Here is a 25,850-nt window from a genome sequence, read left to right as displayed (position 1 = left end):
ATCTTTGGTTACTTCTTATTGCAGTTCCAATAAAACATACACCATTTCCATAGTTCAAAAAACATCAAAAGTCAGAAGATCAATCAACATAAAAACAAGATTTGCTTTCTTTACATATTCATAAATATCCCCAATATTAGAAAAAACTTGTTTTGCAAAGATTTTTTTCTGGCAGTGTTAACTTACTATTGTACACAGGCTACAAACTTCTTCCTAAGCCTTTAATTACAAGTTTAGCTATTTACAGACTGCAAAATATTAAGACATAAAACTCCTTCATAAATATGAAAATAGATCATCTTGCAAAGATCTTTAAACTTATTTAATCAAATATCCACCTGCCCAAAAAGGTTATTTGTTTTTGCATAGAAATGTAGTGACATGCGGTATAACAATAGCATTAAGTGCAAACAGGAATAATTCAAGTGTCTTTAGTTGTACTGGCAAGAAATGTTCTGTACAGCAACACCTTTCAACAAAGCAGAATAAACCTATTGTAGCCCTTTGCCCTGCATCTGCTTCTTGTCAGGGGCAGCAATTTACCATATGTGCTCTCTTTCTTGTATGTCACCAATCAACAACAACAAAATAGCTTATAACAGACATTTAAATGAATCCAACATAGAAACAGCTAAAGTGAATTTAAGTTAGATTTCTTAAGGAGACGTAGCAGTGTCTAGAAATAGTTTAAAAAGCCAGAATTGCATCTATTAGAAAAGTCAAAAACATGATAAAATTCAATCGGAACAAAACAACTTTTAATCGCATTACTGTAAAAAGAGGGGTTTGCCTGAACTCATTTTTAGCAGTTTGTATTAATGGTCATCAGTAGCTGGGAGAAGCTGCCTCACAGTATGGGCTACTAGTTATTCCACGTAGGACAACAGCATCTGTGGAGGGACGAGCGACCAAGCTCCATCTAACCAATCTAGTCTGGCTCTGCGTGGCCAGATGGACAGTTAACGATTAGTGTTAACCAAATCAGACCACAGAAAGACTTGGTTTTCGGAGAGACTTACCAATTGAAAAACCAGACTTACATTCACGTGCCACTCCCACACATAACCTGGTACTTGGGAAAGATGGCACGTTAACAGTCCAGCACCATTCCTTGGCATTTCCATCTCTGTGACCTATCTCCAACTTGGCACCGCAGGCTGGAAGCGACAGGGCCGTGCCCTACAGCTGGCTTTCTGTTTAAAAAGTGGAATACTTTTCCCCCCAACTAAAATTATTTTAGCCATGGTGTTTATACAACAGCTGGGGAATACAGATTTTAAAAGATACTGAAGCAAGGAAGCAATTCACCCAGGGCAGGAAAAGTCAGTCTGACTGGAGCCATGGATGCATCCCATGCCTGTCAACACAAGAGCTTCACAGTCAAGTTTAACAGAAGAGCTGAAAGCAGAGCTTCCAGTGCAACAGGCATCCCCAGCGAGATGCTGTTGCAACAGCATCATTGTTTTAAGATCTAACAAACACAATAGCAAACGAGGCGTGATTTCTTTACTCAGTCTCTCCACTGGGACTGAAGGGAGAAGTAGGATGCTGGTTAGATTCCCTGCAATCCAGTGAAGCTTCCAAATATAAACACTTCTTGTTATTGCTCATTTGCCTGAAGTCACAAACCTAACCCTGCCTTGTGACAATAGCAGCTGGTGAGGATGGTTTCCTTTGCGAATGGCTACAATTGTAAAACAAGCATCAGCTGGATGATTGTTACTTTGATTAGCTAGATAGTTTCTCAGCCTTGAACAGAAACTGCATGTATGTGGGTAGCACCTGCCAGCCAAGAAGCTCCACAGTCGCCTCCCAAACCCCCCCACCCCCCCGAGAGGATGCACAAGGACAGAAAACCTGCCGAAGAAGAAGGGAAAAGGACTGCTGTAGAAATCAGCACCTTTTTGATGGAGGAGGAGTACAGGAGCAAAGAAGGGTTAAAAGACCTTATTAGGGATACACATTTTTTCTTTCATGCTACCAAGACCTGTCCCACTGGCAAGGGCTGTGCTAAGGAATTCAAGGAGGCCCAGGGATTCCTATTTAATTCTTCACAGCCAATGGGAAGGGGCAATGCTGCTGGCCACTTTCACACAAGCACTGAGAGAGAGGAAATCTTAAGTAATTCATGGGCCAGGAGACAATTTACCACCCCACAAACCCAGGATTCATCCCTCATTCTCAAACAACTTTCCTAGCTGGTCTCTAAAACCCCTTCTTCCTCATCCTCTATTTCTTTGGGGTGAGACAAGCAGAGGAATAACCTAATTTCCATCAAGGGACACTGTTGCTTTATATTTCCTCTCCCACCATCAGTGCTGAGTTCTCCCAAGGCTGCTGCATGGAAACAAGAGTTTCCACATTAGTACTTGGGGTGAAATTCCCAAGTACCAGGGGCCATCAAGTGATACAGAGGGCCTGTTGTAAATGTCAGTCTTACAGATAAGCTGATATGTGGCCCTGTGAGAGCCCGGAATGATAATGCAGGCAAAACCCCACACATTCTAATCTCAGGAAGTGCAGGTGAAAGGACCATACAGGAAGCTGTGTAAATAGAACCACAGGACAAGCTTTCTATGTCTATCTACCACAGGGCTAGCACCTGCCTCTCAGACACACACAAATGTGCCCACAGTGGCTGGCTTTAAACACACTATTGTTTCTTTCAAATTTACATTCTGGTGGAAAAATAAAACTGCACTCAGAAGCAAATGGAGATACACTTGCCTGTTACTTTCTCTTTGCCAAAGCAATACAGAACATTGAATTTATGGGGAGAAACTGATTTTCTTCAGTGTCTCTAACAAGCCGAAAGCCTTTATCATGAGTCTGTCCTAATCCCCTTCTCAGTGAAAAGCTTCTTTAGATTTGCATGAACATTGCTGAAAGCTTTGCTGCCAACATCCATTGCACTATAGGGTTTTTATTCTTTGACAAATGTATCAATCAAGCTGCTTGGTGTAAATAGGGACAGATTGTTATTGCAGTTACACCAGCATCACATTAGGAGGAATGGGATGTCTGACAGGACGGGAAAAGGGTAACAGGACCCTTTTGTCTCTGGGTGACTGATTCGAGCCTGGCCAAGTCAGCAGTGAGTGCCGAGTTGTTCCCAGAGTGCTGTTTGGTGAGTGTATGTGGAAAGAGTTGATGGTGTCAATTCAGTTCCTCGTGGACAAGTGTCCACAACACAAAGCTTTTATTTGCGGTTTCATGAGAGGCCAGTGAATGAATGTGCCTGGTGTCTGAGCTCCCCTTTCAACCCTACAGTAATCTCCCTCTGTGGCAGGTTAAGATACACAGACAGCTGCGTGTCTGGGGAGAACCTGAAGTGTTGTGGCCTGTGCTGTTCTAGGGATGCACATGGGTCTGCAGTCTCCAAGGCTGTTGAGCCAGCGTGTTTCACTGGGACTAACAGATCCTTGTATCAGAAACTGAACCCCAGGGCACAAGAAGCATACAAGAGAATAGTTTCCTCCTGTTAATCAGCAGGTACTTGGCGTGCTGCTAAGTTTTCAGACTGCTACCAGCAGAAGATTTGTGTTTTCCTTGCTTTTGAGATCAGTTTGTTCAAGAGTGTGCTGTGAGCCTGCAGATCCTGTTAGAGCTCTGAAGGCATTTATATCTGCCTAGCACTGTCCAAGAGAGAGCCTTTCTTCCAATATTAGACAAGGCTCCCAACTGAATTCACACGCACCAGCTAGACAGAGTGCTAAAGTGAAAGATGCAGGGCTGTGGTTCAAATCACTTACACACTACCAAGCTCCTGCTGCATACAGCCCTGCAATGATTATAGGACCTTGTGGGCATCCTGCCCGATGCTGGTTGCAGTAGTTGCCTCTTGTAGTGAACTAAGGGATGATGGACACATTTAAAAATAAAATAAAAAAAAAAACAACGGTCTCTTCAGATGCGCTTTGCAGCCTCCTGTTTGATGGCCGGTTTCTATGATCCACTGAAATATCCAAGACTTAGCACTACAGGAAAAAGTTAAAAAGTAAGTGAATGGGGACAGTCTGTCCCCACAAGAATGTATCTGGGTTTTAAGCCCTCTCCTTAAATGTCACATTTTGACTGTGTGCCACCAGATGCTGACATATTAGGAGGTGCCAGTGAAAGTGGGGCAGAGCTGTCCATATCCAGCACTTCAAATGACAACGTCTCTCTGCCCAGCTCCACAGAGGGGTTAACACTGAATGGAGATTTGGAAGCCTCTGGCAGCAAGTTCTTCCGGATCTCATCTTCCACCTCCATGTCTTCAGAGCTCGCAAACACTCTCAAGGAGCTGCCTTCCTCAGAGTTGACTGAATTCTGGGCTGAGCGCCCCTTGTATCTTAGGGACTCGGACTGAGCCTGCACTAGCGGTTGGTTATATCCTGGATCCTCACTTGTGTTTTTAACAGGACAGAATCCATTTTCCTCCTGGGACTCTGGCCAATCGGAGTAGTCCATGTCCTCCTCTTGCTCTGGCACCGAAGGAGAATCCTGCCTGTGAGATCTGGCCTGAAAGGGAGGGATTTCTGATACTCCATACTTACTACTGCTCAGGAGTTTTTGCCGCATCTCAGCCCCTAGCTGGGTCGAGTCACACCTACTGACAGTTGAACACAGACCCCCAAAAGGTACATAATCTTTATGCAGAAGTTCGGGAGAGACTGGGAGAGATCTGCACCGCCTCCCAGGGGGGAAAGAGAATTCCTGCCAGTCCGTGCTATAAACCTGCCTGGACAGGGACTGGCTAGTCTTCAGGCAGTCCTCTGCCTCTGGGGAGTGCAAGTCAAACACAAGGGAGATCACAGACTTGCTTGGCATGTCAAAAAATTTGATCTTCCCCCCCTTCAGGTCTTCCCTGGCATTGAAGGGGTTGACTTTCCGCGCCGCCCCCTTGCTTGGTGTGTAGTAGGGGTCCTGTACATTGATCTTCCGGGAGGGCTTGCGGGAGAAGATATCTGACTGACTGCGTGACAGCAAGATGTTGCGGCGTGGGCGGGGTGACTTGGGCGGGATCTTGTCATCCAGTGAACTCAATCGCTTTATTCCTTGTCCTTTTTCACTCAGCCCTGAAAAGGAGAAGAGAAACACCTTTAGCTTTGTGGCCAGACATGCTGCTGGCCTGGCTCACTCCGTCTGAATCACAACCTTACAAGGAAGGGGGAAGACTCCTGACTTATAAGTGATGCTCTCTTACAGGGAGCATCCTCCACAAACACACGCTCTTGGGTTACCTGCACGTTCTTGTATGGGATCCCTGCGAACAAGGAAGGTTGGAAAGTTTTGTTCCCCTCATTCCCAAGTGCAGGCGTATGCTCTGAACACGGAGTGATACACATCTAGCATCCTAAAATGGAGCCATGTCCTTTTGCGACTTTTTTTTTTAATTTAAAAAGGACAACGGAAATAATCATTTAAAAGTATTGCTTCCTTGTGCTACTAACCTCTTAAATTATTTAAACTGAAATAATTCTGAAGTTTGAATTTGCTTTTCACCATTGGTGTGGTTTTACTTTCTGCACTTAACTCAGCTTGGTCGGTTGAACTATTATTTATCGTCAGATCTGTCCATGCTAGAGGTAATTCTAGCGGCAATACAGCAGGGAAGTGAAAACCCAAAGGAGATGGTGGTTCTACAAAGTTTGCTATGAATGAAAATTTGTTCATCTGTTTTAAAATTTTTATACAAACCCTCCATTTTGAGTGGCCCTTCAAGTCCTATGTCAGTAAACTGACAGGCCAACGAACAGGTCTTTTGAAGGGGGGGGTTAGTAGGTGTTCTCTTTTTCTAGCCTCTTTTGTGTTCCATATACTAGCAGAACTAACTCAAGTGCAGGATCTGATGAGGAAACTTACCATTAAAAAAAGTTAGAGCACAAAATACTAACACAAAAACGCGATGAGTGAGGTTTTCACAAAAGCTTAAGATACCCCCGTGCTGTGAAAGGTGAAGGCAAAAAAAAAAAAAATTCAATACATCCCTCTGGAAGTGGAGAGATTAAATTCCATATGAGCCTTCACACAGTACATTTCAGACACTAGGGAGACAATAGTTTGACTTCGTAACAAGAGATTATAAACACTGTTTAAATATGTGTAATAAAAGCTGCATCATTAAAACAGGGTGGAAAGAGATATTCACAATTATTCAGGAGGAAATTTTTAAAAAAGGCTCTCCTGAGAGTTAGCACCTAACTGCTATTGACTTTCAATTGGAGTTGGGAGCCTCTCTCTGCTTGGGGCCTCTGAAAGTCCCCCTCAGCTACCACAGGGCAATGCTGACTGATTAGGTGAGAAGTGGAATATTTTCTTCTTGGGATTTTTGTTTGTGGGATAGACACATATAGATACCTCCTTTTCCTTCAGACCCTGCTACAGTTTAGATTGTGCTCTTAAGGACATCACTGGTCCAGAGTGAAAGAGGTCAGTTAAAGAATACTGACAGGTTTCAGAGTAGCAGCCGTGTTAGTCTGTATTCGCAAAAAGAACAGAAGGACTTGTGGCACCTTAGAGACTAACCAATTCATTTGAGCATAAGCTTTTGTGAGCTACAGCTCACTTCATGGGATGCATGCAGTGGAAAATACAGTGGGGAGATTTATATACATAGAGAACATGAAACAATGGGTGTTACCATGCACACTGTAATGAGAGTGATCATTTAAGGTGAGCTATTACCAGCAGGAGAGCGGGGGTGGGGGGGGGACCTTTTGTAGTGATAATCAAGGTGGGCCGTTTCCAGCAGTTGACAAGAACGCCTGAGAAACAGTGGGGGGTGGGGTGGGGGGAATAAACATGGGGAAATAGTTTTACTTTGTGTAATGACCCATCCACTCCCAGTCTCTATTCAAGCCTAAATTAATTGTATCCAGTTTGCAAATTAATTCCAATTCAGCAGTCTCTCTTTGGAGTCTGTTTTTGAAGTTTTTTTGTTGAAGAATTGCAACTTTTAGGTCTGTAATCAAGTGACCAAAGAGACAAATGTTCTCCAACTGGTTTTTGAATGTTATAATTCTTGACATATGATTTGTGTCCATTTATTCTTTTACGCAGAGACTGTCCAGTTTGACCAATGTACATGCTATCATGTGCCAGCAACCCCTCCCCACTCTCCTGCTGGTAATAGCTCACCTTAAGTGACAGGTTTCAGAGTAGCAGCCGTGTTAGTCTGTATTCGCAAAAAGAACAGGAGGACTTGTGGCACCTTAGAGACTAACCAATTTATTTGAGCATAAGCTTTTGTGAGCTACAGCTCACTTGTAACACCCATTGTTTCATGTTCTCTATGTATATAAATCTCCCCACTGTATTTTCCACTGAATGCATCCGATGAAGTGAGCTGTAGCTCACGAAAGCTCATGCTCAAATAAATTGGTTCGTCTCTAAGGTGCCACAAGTCCTCCTTTTCTTTTTTTAAAGAATACTGTGTAACATCTCCCCATCACTGTGGGAACCTGAGAGCTGCTGGGGAAAGAGGGAGGAAGAAAGAGTCAGCGTAAGAAGGGGAGCTTCCCATGGCACAGGCTTTCCCCCTCGCCAGCACCCCACTGGTGCACACCCTCTTGTTTTTCACTGTTTGCAGTGTAGAACTTCTTGCTTTTTAGAAGTGGACAGCTGGGTTTCGACCCCAAAAGCCAACTCTTTATAAAAGCAGCAAACTAGTCAGACGTCTCACTGTCCTGCAGCAAGCGGTCCTATCCCTCCACACACTAGGTGGCGCTATGACGCCGCACAGGAAGACTCTCCAGGCCACCAAACATTCCCCACTGGGTTTCAGTTACAGCCTTTTCTCCAGAGCTCACAGCATTTCTGGGCAAGGGATACAAATCTTGTATCTACTGTGCCCTTTATCCTGAAGGATCCCAAAGCACTGCACAAATGCTACGTGTACATACACCAGAGTGCTCTGTTTATACCAGGGTGTGGTGGGGATAAGCCATGTGTCACACTGACAAGACATGAAAAATTGCATTTATCACGCACCACTGTCTACCTCCAAATTCAATTCTGCCAGGATTAATTCTGCCATCCGACACCCTTCAGCAACTTGAGAGTCCCTGGAACCCCATCACTGCTTTACAAGGGGAGGCAACAATTATTTGTAGCTCTGGCTACTTGCAAAATTTGAGAGCTTAAAACTGCAATAGCAGGAGGTACAGCTTTTTGATTGGTTATAGAGGTATCTAAAAAATGCCCTTTCCCTCAGAGGCCTGTGCACAGTTTGACCCGTGGTACTAAGGCATCTGGCTTTACAGAAGAAAGGAAACGTACAAAAAGGGCCAGTAACTTTTGTCTGAAGTCGTTCTCTATGGAACATGGTCTGTAAGGAATGTGTGGTACTGTGGCAGGAGATATAGAGGTCACTGTGATTAAGAGTGCCTGTCAGGAGTAGCATCTTCCTCTATATGGGCCATATCAGCACTTTCTTGTCAGGTGCTTGAAATACCTGAGCGACAGACAGACATTGTTGGATAGACTATCAGTCCATCTCAGAGCAGGAGCTTCTATATTCCCTTTATGATCAGATACTGCAGCAAGTGTTTTCCAGCACACTGCTCAAGATGGAGCTCATTGAAGGAACTGGGAGAAAATAAAAAAAAGTCTTAAATCTTACTTCTCTGTTTTTACATTTTTTGCAGGAAGTGGGCAGAAGGAACTGTCCCTTGTGACATGAAGCACTTTATCTTCACTACAGTCATCTCTAACAGCCTTTGCAGAAATGTATCCCCCTCACTCACACCTTTGGAAATCGAGATAGGTTTTCTCTCTGGGCCGTCCAGATTCAGCAACTTCCTCTCTCTTTCAGACTCCTCATTTCTCAGGCGGTTTAAAATCTCCCCCAGTGTTTTGACGATGTCGGCAAATGAAGGACGTAATTTTGGGTCCATCTGTGAATGTATGCAAAAGCCAAATAAATCAAGTAGTCTCCTCCAAGCCATCCTATCTACAGAGCTGTGCAGATGAAGGGACAGTTTTCAGGAATTTAGTAAATTCAGATTATTGGGGGGAAGGGCCGGGGGGGGGGGGGGTTTAGAAAATGGAACATAATTCCATGCCCAGTGCAAACTTTGTGACCGAAAGTTGGGGGGGAACAGCAAGTCCGTATCACAGCCTATGTCCATTAGTAAATCTTAGCCGAGCTGATTTACAATTACAAAGAAGACTTCACAATTAACTGTCAAGCCTCAGGCTTCCTATGTAGTGGACACGATCTGGAGCCTAATTAAACTCCCTAAGGGGGAGTGCAACGTTCCTATTTGTATTGGGGAGTTCATAGTGCAAGGATCTCATTTCTGGATCGCAGTAACTTCTGAAGGATTACATAGCCATCCAGTTTCAAAGGATGCCTGGATCAGTGCAAATTATACTCAGAGCTGTTTGTTCCTACATAGGCATGTTACTATTTAAAAAGTTTTTAAATTTTTCCTTGAACTACTAGTGGCTGTTATGAAAAGCTGCCCAGACAGCCTAGCTCATTCGACAAGAATCTGACACCTTTAAATATTATTGCTTTCCACTTTGCCCTTGTTCGTTTCCACACAGTGCCCAGTGTGATTGGTCCTGGATCTCTACTACAGAATTCCTGCAGCAGACAAGAAGCGAGACTGTATATAGGTAGATAAAGCCAATACGCTGTGAACAGCATCTTACAGGACCACCACTGAGCCAGCGAAAATCTGTTGCCAAGTAGAAATAAGTCTCTAGGTAAAGGTTAAAACGAACTGTATGGGAAACCATGGTGACCCTTTCAAGTGGCTACTCAAGACAGGGGTTGCCTACTAGATACAGGGCCTTAGCACAGGTTGTATGTTAAGCTGCTCTATGTAAAAAGGTTTAATTCCGCAGATAAAAATTAACTTAAATACAAAGCTAGAAACACAGGAAGACCATCAGCTAGAAGCAAACAGAGAAGAAATTCCTGACTCCGAAATCAGAGTCCTTGCATTACAGATAGCCTCAGACAGATCCCACCCACAACGCAATGCTCAGGAGGCAGCAATGCTTTGTAAAAGGCTTTCAGAGGCTTCCCTGAAGCTGCCCTGCAGTTCCTAGGAGATGGAACTGACTGAGGAAAACTAAAATCACTGGCCAGGGATGCAACATTATGGCTGAGAATTCAGACATACAACAATAAAGAATATATGACCAAATCCTCAGCCCCATTCTGGTTGCTTTAAATGGCACAAAAGGGCAGATGGGTATTTCTGACATAGGAGAATATCTGGGTGGCGTGAAGCCAGCATAGCCAGCTCTGTGCTCTCCCCATGCCACAGAGAGTGGGAAGGGCTGGCGCCAGAGCACACTGCTTTGGGAACCCTTATCTATGTAATGGACCCTGGGGCCCACCGCAAGCTGTAAGAAATCAGAACAACTCTTAGGCCAGGATCTGTGAGGGGTAGAGGCAGCAGAAAGGTAACTTAGAGCCACCTTTGCCTCCTCCCTCCTCAGCTGCTCTAAATCTGCTCTGGTGCAGCTGAGGATTCAGCCCCCAAGACTGTAGATCCCACAGCCCACCTTATACCCATGGAACTTTTTGAATGAACACACATGGTTTCATTTGTAAGTCTGCATGCAGTGTGACTTATAGCTGCAGTAGGGACTTTGATTTTGGATTTCCTGACTTGGCCATGTTTAAATTCAACCATAACAGTGAATTACAGAAGTTTTTTTTATGCACTAAACTTGTATTTCTGTTTACACTGCTCTCCCTAGAGTCTTAAACGTTGTCACTTGCTGCAGGAAACACCATGTCTCTGCATATTTATGGTGCAGCTAATTACGCTGAGCCATACAGTTTCCATTACTGTTTGCTGACTTTTGAAATAATAAGAACATGAGATATGATTGCTTCCACCCTCAGTGCAGACCTTGAGATATAGCTCACATACTAGCAAGATCGCTTGCTAGCAAAGCACAAAGAGTGTGTAAAGATACAAGGAAACCTTATCGGGATTCCTTTTCACCAAGTGTATTTGTTGAATGTATTACAACATGCCCTACAGTGAAAGGAATTTTGTTAATGGTTAAATCCATGGGCCAATTGTTTCAGTGTATTTCCTGGTGCTGCTTTTGGGCCCACAGTCACACTCAGGGAAGGAATGTTTAATTGGGGAGCACATTTGGTGCTAGCTGATAAGTAACAGTTCTCCCTCCGTAAATAAAGCTAATTCTTATATGAGAATATAAAAGTCATTTCCCCTCTCAGAGAAAAGCTTCACCCACTAAGAATTCCATCTAGTGCTGGGAAGCTGATTTTAATCATGCCCCATGGTCTAACTGACTAAGCCTGGCCCTGGGAACTCTCACATTTTAACCCTAGCTCTAATAAAGCTATTTAGCACTCACTATATAGAATACTTCAAATGTTCAAAGCACTTAATAAACATTAATCAATCCTCACAACAACCCATGAAGTGTTCTCTTCACTGAATTAATGGAGAAATCAAGGCAGAGAGGTGTAGTGACTTGCCTGTGGTCATAGGGCAAAGTCACTAGCAGCATCAAGAACAGAACCTGGGTGTTCCTGACTCCCTTCCCCCATGCCAATTCCTCTAGACCAGGCTGCTTTTGGCTCTGGCACTAACTTGCTCTTTGTCCTAAAATAGCTTGCTGAAGGCCAACATTTCCAGAAGTGGCCTCTAAGTTTGGGTGTGCAGCTTGACGCTGTTGGATCTGATTATCAAAGCAGCAGAGGGCCCACATCCAACGGAACTCATTGGGAGCACCCACATTTCCAACTGAATTTATTCAGGTGCTCAGGTACCTCAAAATCATGCCTAAAAGATACTGTAAGCTGGCCACCTAGTAAGAGAGACAGCCACAAGGGCTGTTACCTTGTACAGTAACTGGAGTTCAAGATGTGTCCCCCTAGGTGTGCTCCATGTCAGAACGTAGGCACGGCTAGGCACTCTCGATCAGAGATATTCATCAGCAGTCTGTGGGTCTGCACCTGCTTCCTAGACACCCTTGTGTAGCCTTATGTATGTAGGGAAGGGCCAGACCTGCTGCCACTCTAGTTCCTTCTCAATCATGAAAATCCAATGAAAGACTCCAAGGCAGAGGGTGGGTAGTGCAGCACCCATAAGGATGCACATCTCAAAGCACTCCAGTTACTGTACAAGATAAGTAACTTCTTCTTCGAGTAGTGTCCCTATGGATGCTCCGCATCAGGAGATTCCTGAGCAGTACTCCAGTGACAAGGAGGGTGCCAAGGAGATGGATTCAGTAGGGACTGTATAGCAGTGTCCCCAAAAGCTGTGTCAGCTCTGGAAGAAGGCACAAGAGCATAGAGGTGGGAAAACACGTGCACCAAATACCAGGTAGCTGCCCTGCAGATGTGTGAGACAGATATGTTTTTCAGTAGGGCTACAGGTGTAGATTGGAGTCCTGGTGGAACAAGTATGGGGCTGGGGACACAAACCCACCCCGCCCCCCGGCTTCATAACTAAGATGCATCCTGGAACCCATTTGGACAGTCTTTGGGTGAAAATCGTCTGTCCTTTCATTCCTTCTAGGACTGAGATGGAAGCCTAGGTGAATCTCTAAAGGGCCTAGTTCTGTCTAGATAAAAGCCAAGAGCTCTGTTTTCGTCCAGTGTATGGAGACACATTTCTTAAAAACGCCAGTATGTGAATCTCCTGATTAACGTGGAATTCGGAAGAACTTTTAGGTAGAAAGTGAAGGTGTGGGTGAAGGGTCACCTTACCACAAGAGACCACTAGTGGGTCACCCATTAAGGCTCCAAGCTCCCCTCTCTCCTGGCTAAGGGGACAGAATCATAGAATATCAGGGTTGGAAGGGACCTCAGGAGGTCATCTAGTCCAACCCTCTGCTCAAAGCAGGACCAATCCCCAATTTTTGCTCCAGATCCCTAAATGGCCCCCTCAAGGATTGAACTCACAACCCTGGGTTTAGCAGGCCAAAGCTCATATTACTGAGCTATCCCTCCCCTGTGAAGAACGAGGTTTTAAGGGACAAATGAAGGAGGAACAGTTCCCGCCCAGGTTCAAATGGGGGTTTCATCAGTGCATGGAGGACTAAGTTGACACGACAGAAGAGGTTGACTTTTATAAACCTTGCAGTGATCAGCTGCGTGAAGACTGAAAACCCCTTGATGGGGGAAGTGGTGAAAAGCTGTGATGGCAGCTAGGTGAACCTTAATGGAGCTCAGCAATAAGCCTTGGTTTTTAAATTCAGCAGGTAATCCAGAATGAGTGTCAGGACTCGAGCAGAGATATAGACTGCTGGCTGCACCAAGTCTGGAAGCGTTTCCACTTCTGGAGGTAAGTCTGTCTTGTCAAAGGTTTTCTATCATTAAGCAACACTGTCTATGGCTCTGGGGAGAAGACTTGTTCTGTAGCACAGAGTCATCTAGTAGCCATGGCTTGAGGTGAAGTGCTGAGAGGTGGGGATGGGTCCCGATTCCTGGACGAGGAGATTTGCTGTCGGGGAAGGTGGAGAAGGGATTAGACAGACAGACATATACGAATCAGCTCTGGGAACCACACCATCCTCTTAGCACTGTCATAGTGGAGACAGGTTACTCATTTTTTGGTTTAATTTGTTTAGGGCCTTGAGCAGGAAAGGCATCATGGGATAAGCATATAGCAATATGCCAGGCCAAGGGATGACTAGAGTCAAGTTGTGGAAACACTCCCCTTGTTTGCACTTTGCACTGGATGGCGACACGAAAAGAGATTCTCTCTGGATGACCCTAGGTAAGACATCTCTGAGAATACCTTGTTGTTCAGCTCCCGCTCATGGTCAATAAGGAAACCCACCATTGTGTTCTGTGCTCCTGGTATATAAACTGTTGAGATCCATATGTGGCGTGCTAGTCACCAGTTCCATAGTTTTATTGATTTAGTGCATAAAGACTGGAACCATGATGCTCCTTGTCAATTGATATAATACATTGCTGCTCTATTGTCCAGCAATATTCTGACCAGGTGGCCCCAGATGTGGGTTAGGAAGTGCTGGCAAGTGTAACAAACAGCTCTGAGCTCTAATATGTCGATATGAAGTATCGCCACCTGAGGGATCCATTTGCTCTGAGCTGTGAAGTTTTGGGAGTGTGCACCCCAGTCTATCAAGGAGGAGTCTGTAGTGATCATCCTTGTGGGCAGAAGCTGAAAAAATGGAACTCCCTCAAACACTTTTTTGGGGTCTTTCCACCAGTTTAGAGAATCAAGGCCCCTCTGAAGTACAGGCACCCACTTGGCTAGACTCTGCTTGTTGGGGTAGTGATGCTTCTCAGCCAGGCTTGAAGGCACCAAGAGCGTAGTCTTGCTAAGGGTATCCCAAACATACAGGCTGCTACGCGGCCCAGGACGTGCAGGCTAGTCCTTGCTGTAGTTTGCAGGCTCTGTGGTATTGTTGAAACAAGGTTGGACATTGTGACAAATCTTGTCTTTGGGCAAGTATGCTCTGGTAGTGATGGAAGATCAGAGTGGCCCTGATGAAGTCTATTTGATGAGTGGGTGGAAGGGTAGACTTTTCTGTGTCGAGAAGGAAGCCCAGTAAGTGGAACAGAAACAGGGTCATACTGCTGTTGGCTGTACCTTGAGAAATGAGCAACCTTTCCGGAGCCAGTCATCCAGGTAGGGAAAGATTATTATTCTCATGTGGAGAAGATGGGCTGCAGCAGCCAAGAACAAAGATCCTTGGGGCAGTGGAAAGGCCGAAGAGTAGGATACTATACTGGTAGTGGTCCCTGCCAACCATGAAAAGTCACACACGTCTGGGCGAGAAGTGTGTGACAATATGACAATAAGTATTCTGAAGATCAAGGGAGACAAACCAATCTCCCAGGTCCAGAGAGGGAATCATCACTGCTGGGGTTACCAATCTGAATCACTGAGAGCAGACAAGGGGGTTCCAAGTCCTGGGGTCCAGAATTGGTTTCCACCCTCCATTTTACCTTGGGACCAGGAAGTACAGAGATTAGAACTCTTTTCTGATGAAGCCTAGTGGAAAAGTTTTGATTGCCCTTAGCATGGGGAGGGATTGTACCTCCTGCCTCAAGAGACCCTTGTGAAAAGGGTCCCTGAAGAGGTACTGGGGGGTGAAGAGGGAAGTCAGAAAGAAGCTGAACTGGATGAAGTAACCAGTAGAACTCACCTCCAGGATCCATCCGTCTAAGGTGATGCGCTTCCAGAAAGAGAAAATGGGAAAGACTATCCCCGTAAAGGTGGAGGCGGGATAGGTGCAGCACAGGATCTGCAGTGGGAGAGTTTGTGACCCTTGACCAATGGTCAAAGCAGTTGTTTTCAGGGTGTTGCTGACTGTGAGGTCACTCCAAAAGGCAGCCCTTTCTTAGTGAACCTGGGTTTCTTCCAGGGGGGTTCAGCTGGTCCTATGGGCCGGTATTGGATTTGGTGAGACCATTGAGTTGTCTGCAATCCATGGTATTTTCTACTTGTCACAGGTGTTCAGGTGCCCAAAAGAGAACAAAGGGACCAGTTTGTGATGTCACTAAACCACCTGAGGCCCTTGAATGGAAGAGACCTGCAGCAGGTCTGGCAGGGTTTGAAGCTTCAGGTCTTAGCATCACCTGTACTCAAGCCCACAGATCAAGGCCGGGGGGGGGGGGGGGAACCAGGCACAGATCAGGCAAGTGAAGAGGGGAAGGGGAACACACCCCTGTCATAAAAGCACAAACTGTTAAATAACTATAAACAAAGAAAATACCAAAGGAAAGACAAGGTTCACTGAGAGCGGTAGCACGCTGCATAGCTAGCTAAGGACACCACAAGGCTCTGTCTCAAGATGCAGGTGATTGAAAATGAACTGGAGAGGTGGCAGGTCCACTCCCTTCTTATACACCCTCAGATCAGATCACAAAGGTCTCTGGGGTGCAGGCATGGACCTGCAGACATTGCTGACAAAATCTCCAATTAAGAGCACATGGGCGAGCACATCCTGACACAGAACACTCATAGGGACATTAAAGAAGTATTAAACGGTCACTTTTGAAAATTTGGCCCTTCATCTCTGTGCTTTAGTTTTGCTAGCTGTAAAAATGAGAGTGGAACCTAAGCATCAGTCAGTGTCTCTTCGGTGCTTTGAAAATGTAAAGTGCTACCTCACAGCTAAGTATCGTTACAGTTTTATGCCAATGGCTGCTGAAAGCTTATTGCACATTGCTCCACTTCACACAGTCCTCCTAAATTCATTCATTCAGAGAATTGCTCTAATCAGGATTTTGTCATCATCTCTCTTCCCACAAGAGGCTACAAAGAAATATTAGGAGATTTCAGTGATTCTTCAAGCTTCTTTCCTGCCTTCTTTATAGAAAGACAACAGAGAATTAATTTCTAATAAATCAGTGTGTCTATGCACTATGGTGGCTGGATTCTAAGGGGTCCACTACCCTAGTAATGCTAGTAAAACACAACTAGTTTTGACCAGAGCACACAGGGGCAGTCTGCTAGAGGTTGCTCTGCATACCAGTCCCACTGGCTCAGGAAGCTGGGTAAGCACTAATTTGTTTGTTTAAAACAAACTGTAGTTATGCATTTTGGAGGGCACTGGTTTTGCTCTTCCCCTTTGAGCAGAGTACTCACATTACAGCAGTTGAAGGTCATCTGGAGGAAGTCAGGTGGACAATCTCCCACCATGTGCTGAAAGGCATCATAATCTAATCCAAAATTCTGCACAAACAGAACAAAGAGTGGTCCTGATGTACATTTCCCCTCTATTTCCCCAACCATCTTCATTTCAAAGGTTGCTACATACAGTTATCAGGAATAACCATTAACACCACCTCTGCGAGCAGCCACAGGGAAATGAGTATGTGTGAGAAAACTTCGTGCACTGCAATGGGCAGACTGAATTTCCCATGGGGATTATCTGCTAGAAGAGGCTTTCAGGAGAATGATTTGACTTCAAAGCCATCACTCTTCCTGAACCAGGTCATAATTCATTACCTTCTAGTTCCAGATGTCTGCACAATTCCAATGTGTATCTATTATTTTAGTTTACAGCTATTCAAAGCAGGAGGCAATTATGAAGGGACCCATCTGTGACAGACTGTGCATGTATGATCAACACTTTTACAAGACTACGATAAATTTTGTACAAAGTATGCTTTGTGAGGTATTATTTGAAAACTCATAACCTACTGAACATTACTGTTATTGTAAAATTAGTGTAGCAGCATTGTATGTAAAGTTATAAGATTTTACTGTATATCGCTTTTGTGACATGTTCCAAGGTTTGAAAAGCAGCTCAAAGCAGTTCCTTGGAGACAAAAGGCTAGTCAGCACCTCAGCCAGGTGTCCGAATAATCAAATAGTCTATTACCTGGGAAAATGGCCATTCTTTGGCAGGAAGAAGGGTATGAATGAGAAATTTACATTTTGGCAATGAAACAGCTGGGGGCTCCTGTGTGACAGACTGGCTGTCGCCTGTACCCCAGCTGGAGGTACTCCTCGAAGAGGAGAGAAAGATATAAGAATAGAGGACACACAACACCTCTCTTCTCCATTCCTCTCTCTCTGCTCATGGAAGCAACAACGACCGAAGAAACGGAACTGGGGGAGGGGTCCTGGCTGGGAAGCTTTCTGTCAGTGAAGACTGTAAAAAGCATGAGGTGAGAAAAGCCTTTGCTTTGAATACATTTAGATAGCTAAATTACAGGTTTCAGAGTAGCAGCCGTGTTAGTCTGTATTTGCAAAAAGAAAAGGAGGACTTGTGGCACCTTAGAGACTAACAAAAACGAAAGCTCATGCTCAAATAAATTTGTTAGTCTCTAAGGTGCCACAAGTCCTCCTTTTCTTCTTGCTAAATTAGTTATTAGTTTGCATATTATCTTTTATTTTCTTTGTAACCAATACTAACTTTTATGCCTCATTACTTGTAATGACTTAAAATCTCTCTTTCTGTAGTTAGTAAGCTTCTTTTATCTAAACCAATGTTTGGATTGAAGTGTTTGGGAACCTCCATTTGGGATAACAAGATTTTGCGTATCATCTTCTATTACTGAAATGGACTTTCTGTGAGCTTGCACTGCACAGAAGAAAAGAGCTGGGCAGTACAACACGCACATTTCTGGGGACAAGTCTGGGACTGGGAATTTACTGGTGTCACCCTGTAATGTAATTCATGAGTGGTTAGCTTGAACACTCATACAATTCAGCTGGGAGTGATTTTGCATGCTAGATGCTCTGTGAGAGCAGGACCAGAAGTGGTTGTTCTCACAGTAAAGCCATGTAAAAGACACCCCAGATTGGAGATTAGAGGGGACACAGCTGTCCAGATTGTACCCTCGTGAATGTCATACCATATTTCGTTTGTTTCATTTGGGACTGGTTGAATGGTTTCAATCAATATTAAAATGAGACTTAACGGATCCTTCAACATCCAGTGAAAACTCTAGGGATCCAGAAGACTGCCCTTTGACAGTGATCTGAACACATGCTACTGACTAATCAGCATCTGTTACTGGCAAGAAAAATAAGACAGGAAGAAAGGGGGAGCGGGAGAATGAAAGTTGTGGGCAGAGGATGGAGAGATAAGAGGAAATAAACTGAAAGGTAAGAAGGGATATAGAAGGAGAAAAAAACAGCAGCTGCAAGAGCAATAAAGACAATAGGACATGGAAACCAGATATGAGACCGAAAAGGGACGAAAATGAACAGCAAAACTTAACGGGCCATGAATCAAAGTGCAGAAAAGGAAGAACAGGAAGCCTCTAGAGACAGGGAAAGTCTGGAGGGGGGACACCATGCAGGTAGAGTGAATGAGAGATAGAAACAACTGCCAAAACCTGAAAGCTGATCAGGGAAGGGAATTCACCATGTTTAAAATGTTTTGAATCATGTCTATGGGTTTAAAAAATTAAGGTTATTGGCTTGGTCCAGCTCCAGTGAGGCAATATATAAAATTAAAAGCACTACTTTTCAGATTTGGTCCTACCTTTGAGAGCTTTGTAGTACATTTTATTATTCAAGGTGATTTTATGGCACATGCTGCTATGCCACTGATCACATCAGTGGAGAGAACATTACACAGTTTGTACACTAATTAATACAAAGGAGATTTTCACATACAACGTTGTTCATGTGGTTCTGGGAGCTCTATCCTGTATTATTACGTTTGCCCATCATTAGTTCAAACTGTGTAAATGAACTGCATAGTTAGTCTGTGACGAAACCGGAAACTTTAAGTTTTCATCACAGCCAACTGATGAAATGGTCAACTTTGCAATATTTTGCATTGGGACTAGTTGCAAAATCATCAGGTCCCTCAAGGTGTCCCCTTCTGAAGGGAGATGGAAGAAAGGAAAACACCTGCTTCACAACAGCTTAAATCCTGAGCAGTTGTAAATTTTTTGAACTGGAGAAGGGGGAGGGGATTTCACATCAGCCCAAAGAAGACCAAAAACTACTCAACAGATGGGGCCTGATCTAGAATCATAGATACTAAGGTCAGAAGGGACCATTATGATCATTTAGTCTGACCTCCTGCACAAGGCAGGCCACAGAATCTCACCCACCCACTCCTGCGAAAAACCTCTCACCTATGTCTGAGCTACTGAAGTCCTCAAATCGTGGTTTAAAGACTTCAAGGAGCAGAGAATCCTCCAGCAAGTGACCCGTGCCCCATGCTACAGAGGAAGGCGAAAAACCTCCAGGGCCTCTTCCAATCTGCCCTGGAGGAACTGAAGTCAATGGGAGCATTTGCACTGACTTCAAAAGATTCTGGATCAGGTTCATGGTGCTTAATACAGTATAAACTAAAACAGGGCTGGGTCAAAATGTGTCCCATGGCCACTTACTTGTTTAATAAAGAGGAGTGGCCCACAGAGAATGCTGGTCCCAGCATGCAGCATTCCATCTTGATCCATAATGGAGCGCTGCTTGCTGAAACTGGCAGCCTCTTCAAGCTGCCCCTCTTTATGAAACAGGAAGGTGGCTGCAATCTATTCCATGTTATGCCAATTAGTTGCAGCTCTTGGCCTCCTGGCAAGTTTCCAATGCAATCTTCAGTTGGAGGAAGGTTGAGTAACCCTGTGCTAAAAATGTGGTCTCAGTGTCATTCTCTGCAAGAAGCTCTGCCAAAGGACAGATGCTTTGTTAGAGGCCCCCTTAACTGTAACAGCCATTCGTCATGTCTTTGGCAGCCATGCTGCAATTATTAATGACCAAGCATCACTCATGAGCACTCCCCACCTCCCACAGCCCTTATACATGCTCACCACTTACCTCTGTGCGAGGGAGATAGTCAGGATCTGCCTGTATCCTGGCTATAATCTCACAGAGAATTATACCGTAGGAGAACACATCCGCCTGAGAGAGGAAAAAATAACCACATAGCTTATTTATGAACACTCAGCCTTCTTATCTGCCACTGGGTTTCTCCTGACCACAGGGTGATTTTCAAAGGCTGTCCAGAGCAGCCATCCACCCCCAGAGCCCCATGACGAACACCTGACAGTAACATTTCCCACATTTTCACTGAGTGGAAACATGCTCACAGTGCGGTTAGAATAAAATTCCTGCAATGGAGTGTTAAATTTTACTTCAGACACTGCTGCGCTGGCAGTGTAAAGACAAATGAAATCCTGCTCCCCTTTCCCGATGCAGTGTTCATTCACAAGACAGACTCATTTATCACTTGCTCTCAGGGAGTCAGAGTTTCACAGATTCTTGCCATCTGGCATTTGCCCAAGTTATTAAACCTGAGCAAACATGGAAGCCAGGTCTACAGAGCAGTAGCAGGGTGTCCCCCTCAGGGATCAAGGCATACTTACATGACACTTAGCCCTGCCCTGGTCTACACTACACATGTATGTCGGTATAACTACATCGCTCAGGGGTGTGGCAATCCACATCCCTGAGTGACGTAACTATGCCAACCTAACCCCCGGTGTAGACTGTACTATGCCAACAGGAGGGCTTCTGCTCTCGACACAGCTACCACCTCTCAGGGAGGTGGAGTACCTCTGCCGATGGAGCAGGTCTCCTGTTTGTGTAGGTAGCCTCTTCTCCAAGGGCTTCAGCAGCACAGCTGCACTGGTGGGAAAGCTAACTTACAATTGCTTCTCCTTCAGACCTTTATGCCCCAAGGAGATTGGGTAAAGTGGCATTCTTGGGCTATGTTGAGACTACCGTTTCTGTCAGCAAAACTCATGTCACTCAGTGGTGTGAATATTCCACCCCCCTGACTGTCGCAAGTTACAGTGACAAACGCGCTCATGTGCACAAGTTGTGTGTCAGCGGGAGAACTTCTCCCACCCACACATAGCTTCAGCTGCTCACTGAGGTGGTTTTTTAGGACGACGGGAGAGCTCTTTCCTGTTGGCATAGAGCATCTTCACCAGATGTGCTGCAGCTCTATCCGTACAGCTGCACCGCTGTATGTATAGACATGACCTGAATTAGAAATAGAACACCCAAACACAAGTTAAATAGATGGAACTTCGATAATGCTTTGATGTGCTAATGTCTGTGCAGCTGCTTCAGTTCTGCAAACTAAAGGTGGAGGACACAAGGCACACTGGTGTTGAATGCTAGCAGAGTGTGGACTTTACCCCAGAGAGTGGCGCTCACAGGAGGGAAATCAGCTAACAGCTAGCAAGCTTCTCTGGGATGCCAAGTGGACAAAGCTGTGTTAAGCAGAGCTTGGCTGAAAATATTGTTTTCTAGGTCCCAGTCACCTCCCTCTTCTCCACTGCTCTCCTTTGACAGAGCCATTTCCCAATGCCTCAAAAGAAAGGAACTTACGAGCATTTTCCCTAGCAGCTTTTATCTGGGCATGTCAAATGTAGAATTTCTACCCTAAAATGTGGATCTTTTATTTTTCAATTCAAAAATAATTGTATAAGTCCACAAGGACCACTTAATTCTATCTAGGTTTCTACTGAGCTGTAGTCAGAATTGGTACCCTCGCTTCAAGTGTAGAAAACATTCTTTTTTCAGAATCCTTTACGACAAACTCTTCTAAGGAAACACTAAGTCACAGTGGCAAGACAACTTTAAAGCTCTTGATATTCCCAAACCTCCAAGGCTGCACTGAAAAGAAATAACCAATAACCACGCTCCATTTAAAAACATACCCACCTTTTCATTATAAGGCTCATCTCTGAGAACTTCAGGTGCCATCCAGAAGGGCGAGCCTACCACTGGAAGCTTCTCACTTTCCGCATTCAAGGAGGATGGGGGAGAGAGAGAGAAAAAGGTTAAAACATTTCACGAGCAGCTTTTCAGCATAGAAAAGACAGTATGAGTGGTTTCCATATAATTCATGTTGGATTCTACTCTTTTGTACATGGAAAGGTCCTGAGAGTCCCAGGACAGCATATGAAGGAGCAGGCTGTTACAATTTGCTGAAACAACATTTATTTAATTTCATTTTCTGTAAGCCCCCTCAATAGCTCTAGACTCTATAGCCATCAGTCTTTGGACCCTCAGCATCCAAGCTGTTAGCAGAATAGGTCCCCTGATCTGTGCAGGGGCTGACAGAGATCTTTATTTTCAAGTACATTTTCAAAGAGGGAAAGACTTTTCTTGTGTTATGTGACTGGAGGGCTCTCTGTGAGCAGTTCTGAAAGTTATTCCACCCAGGAAGTCTTATCCCTGACAATGTGATGACAGGCTGTAAAGATTTAGAAAGATTCTGCTCACCATTTTGAAAGAAGTCAGTCTGGTCTGAGGCCCACACAATAAATAGAAACAAAAACCTTGAAAATTGACTTGCAAATTTTATTTAAAATTTTCAAAAATTCACTAAGTAGGGTTATCTGGTGAATCCCACTGAGCAAAACCTAAGAGAAGCAGTCAATCAGAGGTGATTTTAATTTGTATTAATCTGATCTACAATATCTCCACACATTCAGAAACTGCAGTCTTGTTCATGAACACATACAGCAGCAGTGCAAGCTTGCTGCAACACTGATTTTGAAGGACCACCTCTAAAAACTGAGTCTCTGAGGTTAGTGGTATCTACATTCTGTGGTACACTCCCTTAAGCCCTAGGGCACAGCGGTCAGCAAATGGGACATTACATGGCTGCACTGTTCAAATTTGAAAACTAAAGTTTTAATTAAAAATGAATAATGCAATCAGTACAGTAGCTCTTGTGTTATTTGTTTTGATACTAAGTTGCATTTATTTTAGGCTATTCCTACATTCTTGATTTCCAATGCATCTCAAAAATGTGTGCTGAAAATGCATCACTGCACCACCAACTTAGAAAGGGAAGCTGGAAGTTTTGGTGACTTGGTAACAGACTGCTCAGGCTTCTGGCATCTGAAGGAATTGGAGGTAGTGAGGGATTGAGAAATAAATTCAGGATTTATTGCTGAATTTATCAATAGTAGAAAAAGTTAACAGTGTTGACATTTAAAACTGTTTGAGTCAGCATCCCATTGAGATGAATGGGGAGTTTCACAACTCCCTGAACTATTGTTTTAGACTGTTTGCAGTCTCAGTAAGACAATACTATATTGTTTATGTTCCTGATGTTTTCCTTACAGCCATACAGGCTAGAAGCTATTTTAATTAGAGCTTAAATTCTGAGGCATAATTTTTTGACAAATTCCATGGTCCCAGAATCCTGAACACACAGGACTATATACAGATGGGGCGATAGCTTAATCAAATCCTTGGCCTCTACACTGGATGGGTTAAAAAAAAAAAAAAGGCCAGCTGCCAACTGTGATCGTGTTTTGTGAGATTCAGTCACCTGTTCATTCCTCAAATGGACGGAGATCATCATCTCATTCCACAATGGGCCAAACAGCCATCAGATAGTTACAACCCTGAATTTCAACTACTAGACCAGAGGTGAAAGAGGCCTCTACTTTAATGTTTTTGGACACTGGCTGTGAAACCAAGAAGCAGTGAAGTGAGCATTCAGTATAAGTCACCCAGAGTTCTTTACAAAAATATAAAAGTAAATCTATCCTGCTTTGGAGACCTATTGAAATGCCTGGGCGAGCTCTCTGATCATTGGAACATTGAAAGAAAAAGTGCCACTATCCAAGTCTCCATCTAGCTTGTAGCTTCAGACTGAAATCAGTGGTTGTTTTCTGTGAGTTCTAGCAAAACGTAACAACCCTCAGGCATTCAGTTCCATAGATCACAGAACTGCAGCACACTGACTCTTCATTTGGATTAGTACTGAAGAATCCACATACCTGCAATCAGGGATTTTCTCAGCTAAACCAAAGTCTCCCACCACTGCCGAGTAACCATTCTCATCATGCTTTATTAAACAGTTCTGAAATTTAAAGAGAAAGGAGGAAAGTTTAAAATATTGTCTGGGTTTGAAATTCCACACTGTTTTCAAATTTGGAGCAAGATTTTTAAAGCTTGTTTTAAAGATACTCATTTATGGGAGACTTTTGTTTGTACCCAACTACACACAAATTCTGCACCGAAGTCAGGCATGTGCCCATCAAAGATTCAGATGATGCAACCAGTTTTATATTTTGTTAATAATCCACTCAAATTTGCTGAGGCAACAGACAACCAGAGGCAGCAAGTATCTGGGCTTCAGCAACAGCTAAAATGGTTTAGTCCCTGTACTGGTAAAATCTGAAACAAACACTGCTTAACAAGACTCTTTGGGATTCTCTATAGGATATGCCAGGCAGGACTAGAACACAATACACCAATTAGTATGGTTTACAGTACATGAGGAAAAGCATGACCTTTAAATATTTTCATATTGTAATTTTGCTAAATTAACCATTTACAAAATTGTATTTTAAAGGTACTTGTTGATTTACACCAACAGTTTCTGGTAGAAAATAAGCTACAGGAAATTGAATGTGCTGCTAAGTCTCAAATCAAGTCAAATACATAGTCCCACTGCATATTGAAAGGATGTAGTTGGCAGGAAATAGCTAATCAGAGACTTAGCATCTTTTCCTTTCAAAGGCCTCCATTCAGCAAAACATTTAAGCACGTGCTTCGCTGACTCAGGACCCGTAGCATCGGAGCGCAGGCACTGTTTTGGGGGAGAAAATGAATGAAAGGATCAGTGCTTGATATCTTCCTCCTCACTGAAAGAACTGGCAGCTGATTTCCGTTTTTCCTGAGTTTCTTTGAACTCCTCATTTTGCCCTGCTCCCTGCAGAAGAATTCATTCCACTTCTGCATTCCTTGCTCCGTGCGCCCACAGAAAGATACACTGGGCAGTGATAGCTAGCAATGCCTCTGCAGACTTCTCCAGGGTGACACTATGCAGTATCAGCCAGCGTCAGGAAACTCGGTTCGTTAGCTTTATAGTGCTTGGATGCACAAAAACTCCTCACCAATCCCCACCATGTTAGCTTGTCTGAGTGAAGCAACTGCTGAAGATAGTGATTCTCTTGTCTGAAAGATCAAGTCCAGGTCACCATTGATTACCTATCCGGAGCTGACACTACTCCAGTCCATAAAGTAAATAAATTTCTCCTCCTTCTCATTAAAAGGTTAAGTATGCTGCTCTCATGAACATGCAGCGAAAACGCTGAATGGTGCTTTAGATTCCTAGTTCCAAAGTCCTATTTGTTTAATGTGATTGAACTATAATAAATAAAGTTCACTTTGGGATTCATAAATTTTTACAAGGGTAAGTGAACCACACTGACCCAAAGTGCACTTTAATGTCTCAGTTATGGCCTTTGTTATCTCTTATCAAAGCACACATTCATTCACTCTGCCAAATGTTTAAGCATTTGTTCACTGTAAAATTCATTTAAATCCTAGAGGGATAAAACATTTCTCAACTCTTACTATAAAGGTTCAAACTGAGGTGGAATTTCATTGTATTCTGTACAGAAATAAGCATGTGCCGACACTAGAAAATTCACCAGTACAATTCTTTCCCATGGTAGATGCAGTGAAATGTCATGTTTGAATTTTAAT

General features: G+C 43.9%; 1 protein-coding gene across 1 annotated transcript in view; it reads right to left on the bottom strand.

Annotated features, from left to right (window-relative positions):
• The window catches only part of TESK2 (testis associated actin remodelling kinase 2), a 123,454-nt gene continuing 97,604 nt past the window's right edge, over positions 1 to 25,850 (bottom strand). Inside the window, exons 6-11 of the mRNA XM_084637626.1 lie at positions 24,134 to 24,216; positions 22,056 to 22,131; positions 20,199 to 20,282; positions 16,557 to 16,643; positions 8,732 to 8,879; positions 1 to 5,060 (exon numbers count right to left, since the gene is read on the bottom strand). Coding sequence (XP_084493752.1) covers positions 4,057 to 5,060; positions 8,732 to 8,879; positions 16,557 to 16,643; positions 20,199 to 20,282; positions 22,056 to 22,131; positions 24,134 to 24,216 — 1,482 coding nt within the window. The 3' untranslated portion in view covers positions 1 to 4,056. The remainder of the gene's footprint in view (positions 5,061 to 8,731; positions 8,880 to 16,556; positions 16,644 to 20,198; positions 20,283 to 22,055; positions 22,132 to 24,133; positions 24,217 to 25,850) is intronic.

Source organism: Lepidochelys olivacea (assembly GCF_965140295.1).
Source record: "Lepidochelys olivacea isolate rLepOli2 genome assembly, chromosome: 8".
NCBI classification, from domain to species: Eukaryota; Metazoa; Chordata; order Testudines; family Cheloniidae; genus Lepidochelys; species Lepidochelys olivacea.
The sequence above is the reverse complement of the archived record's forward strand: the minus strand, read 5'-3'. Positions and strand labels throughout refer to the sequence as shown.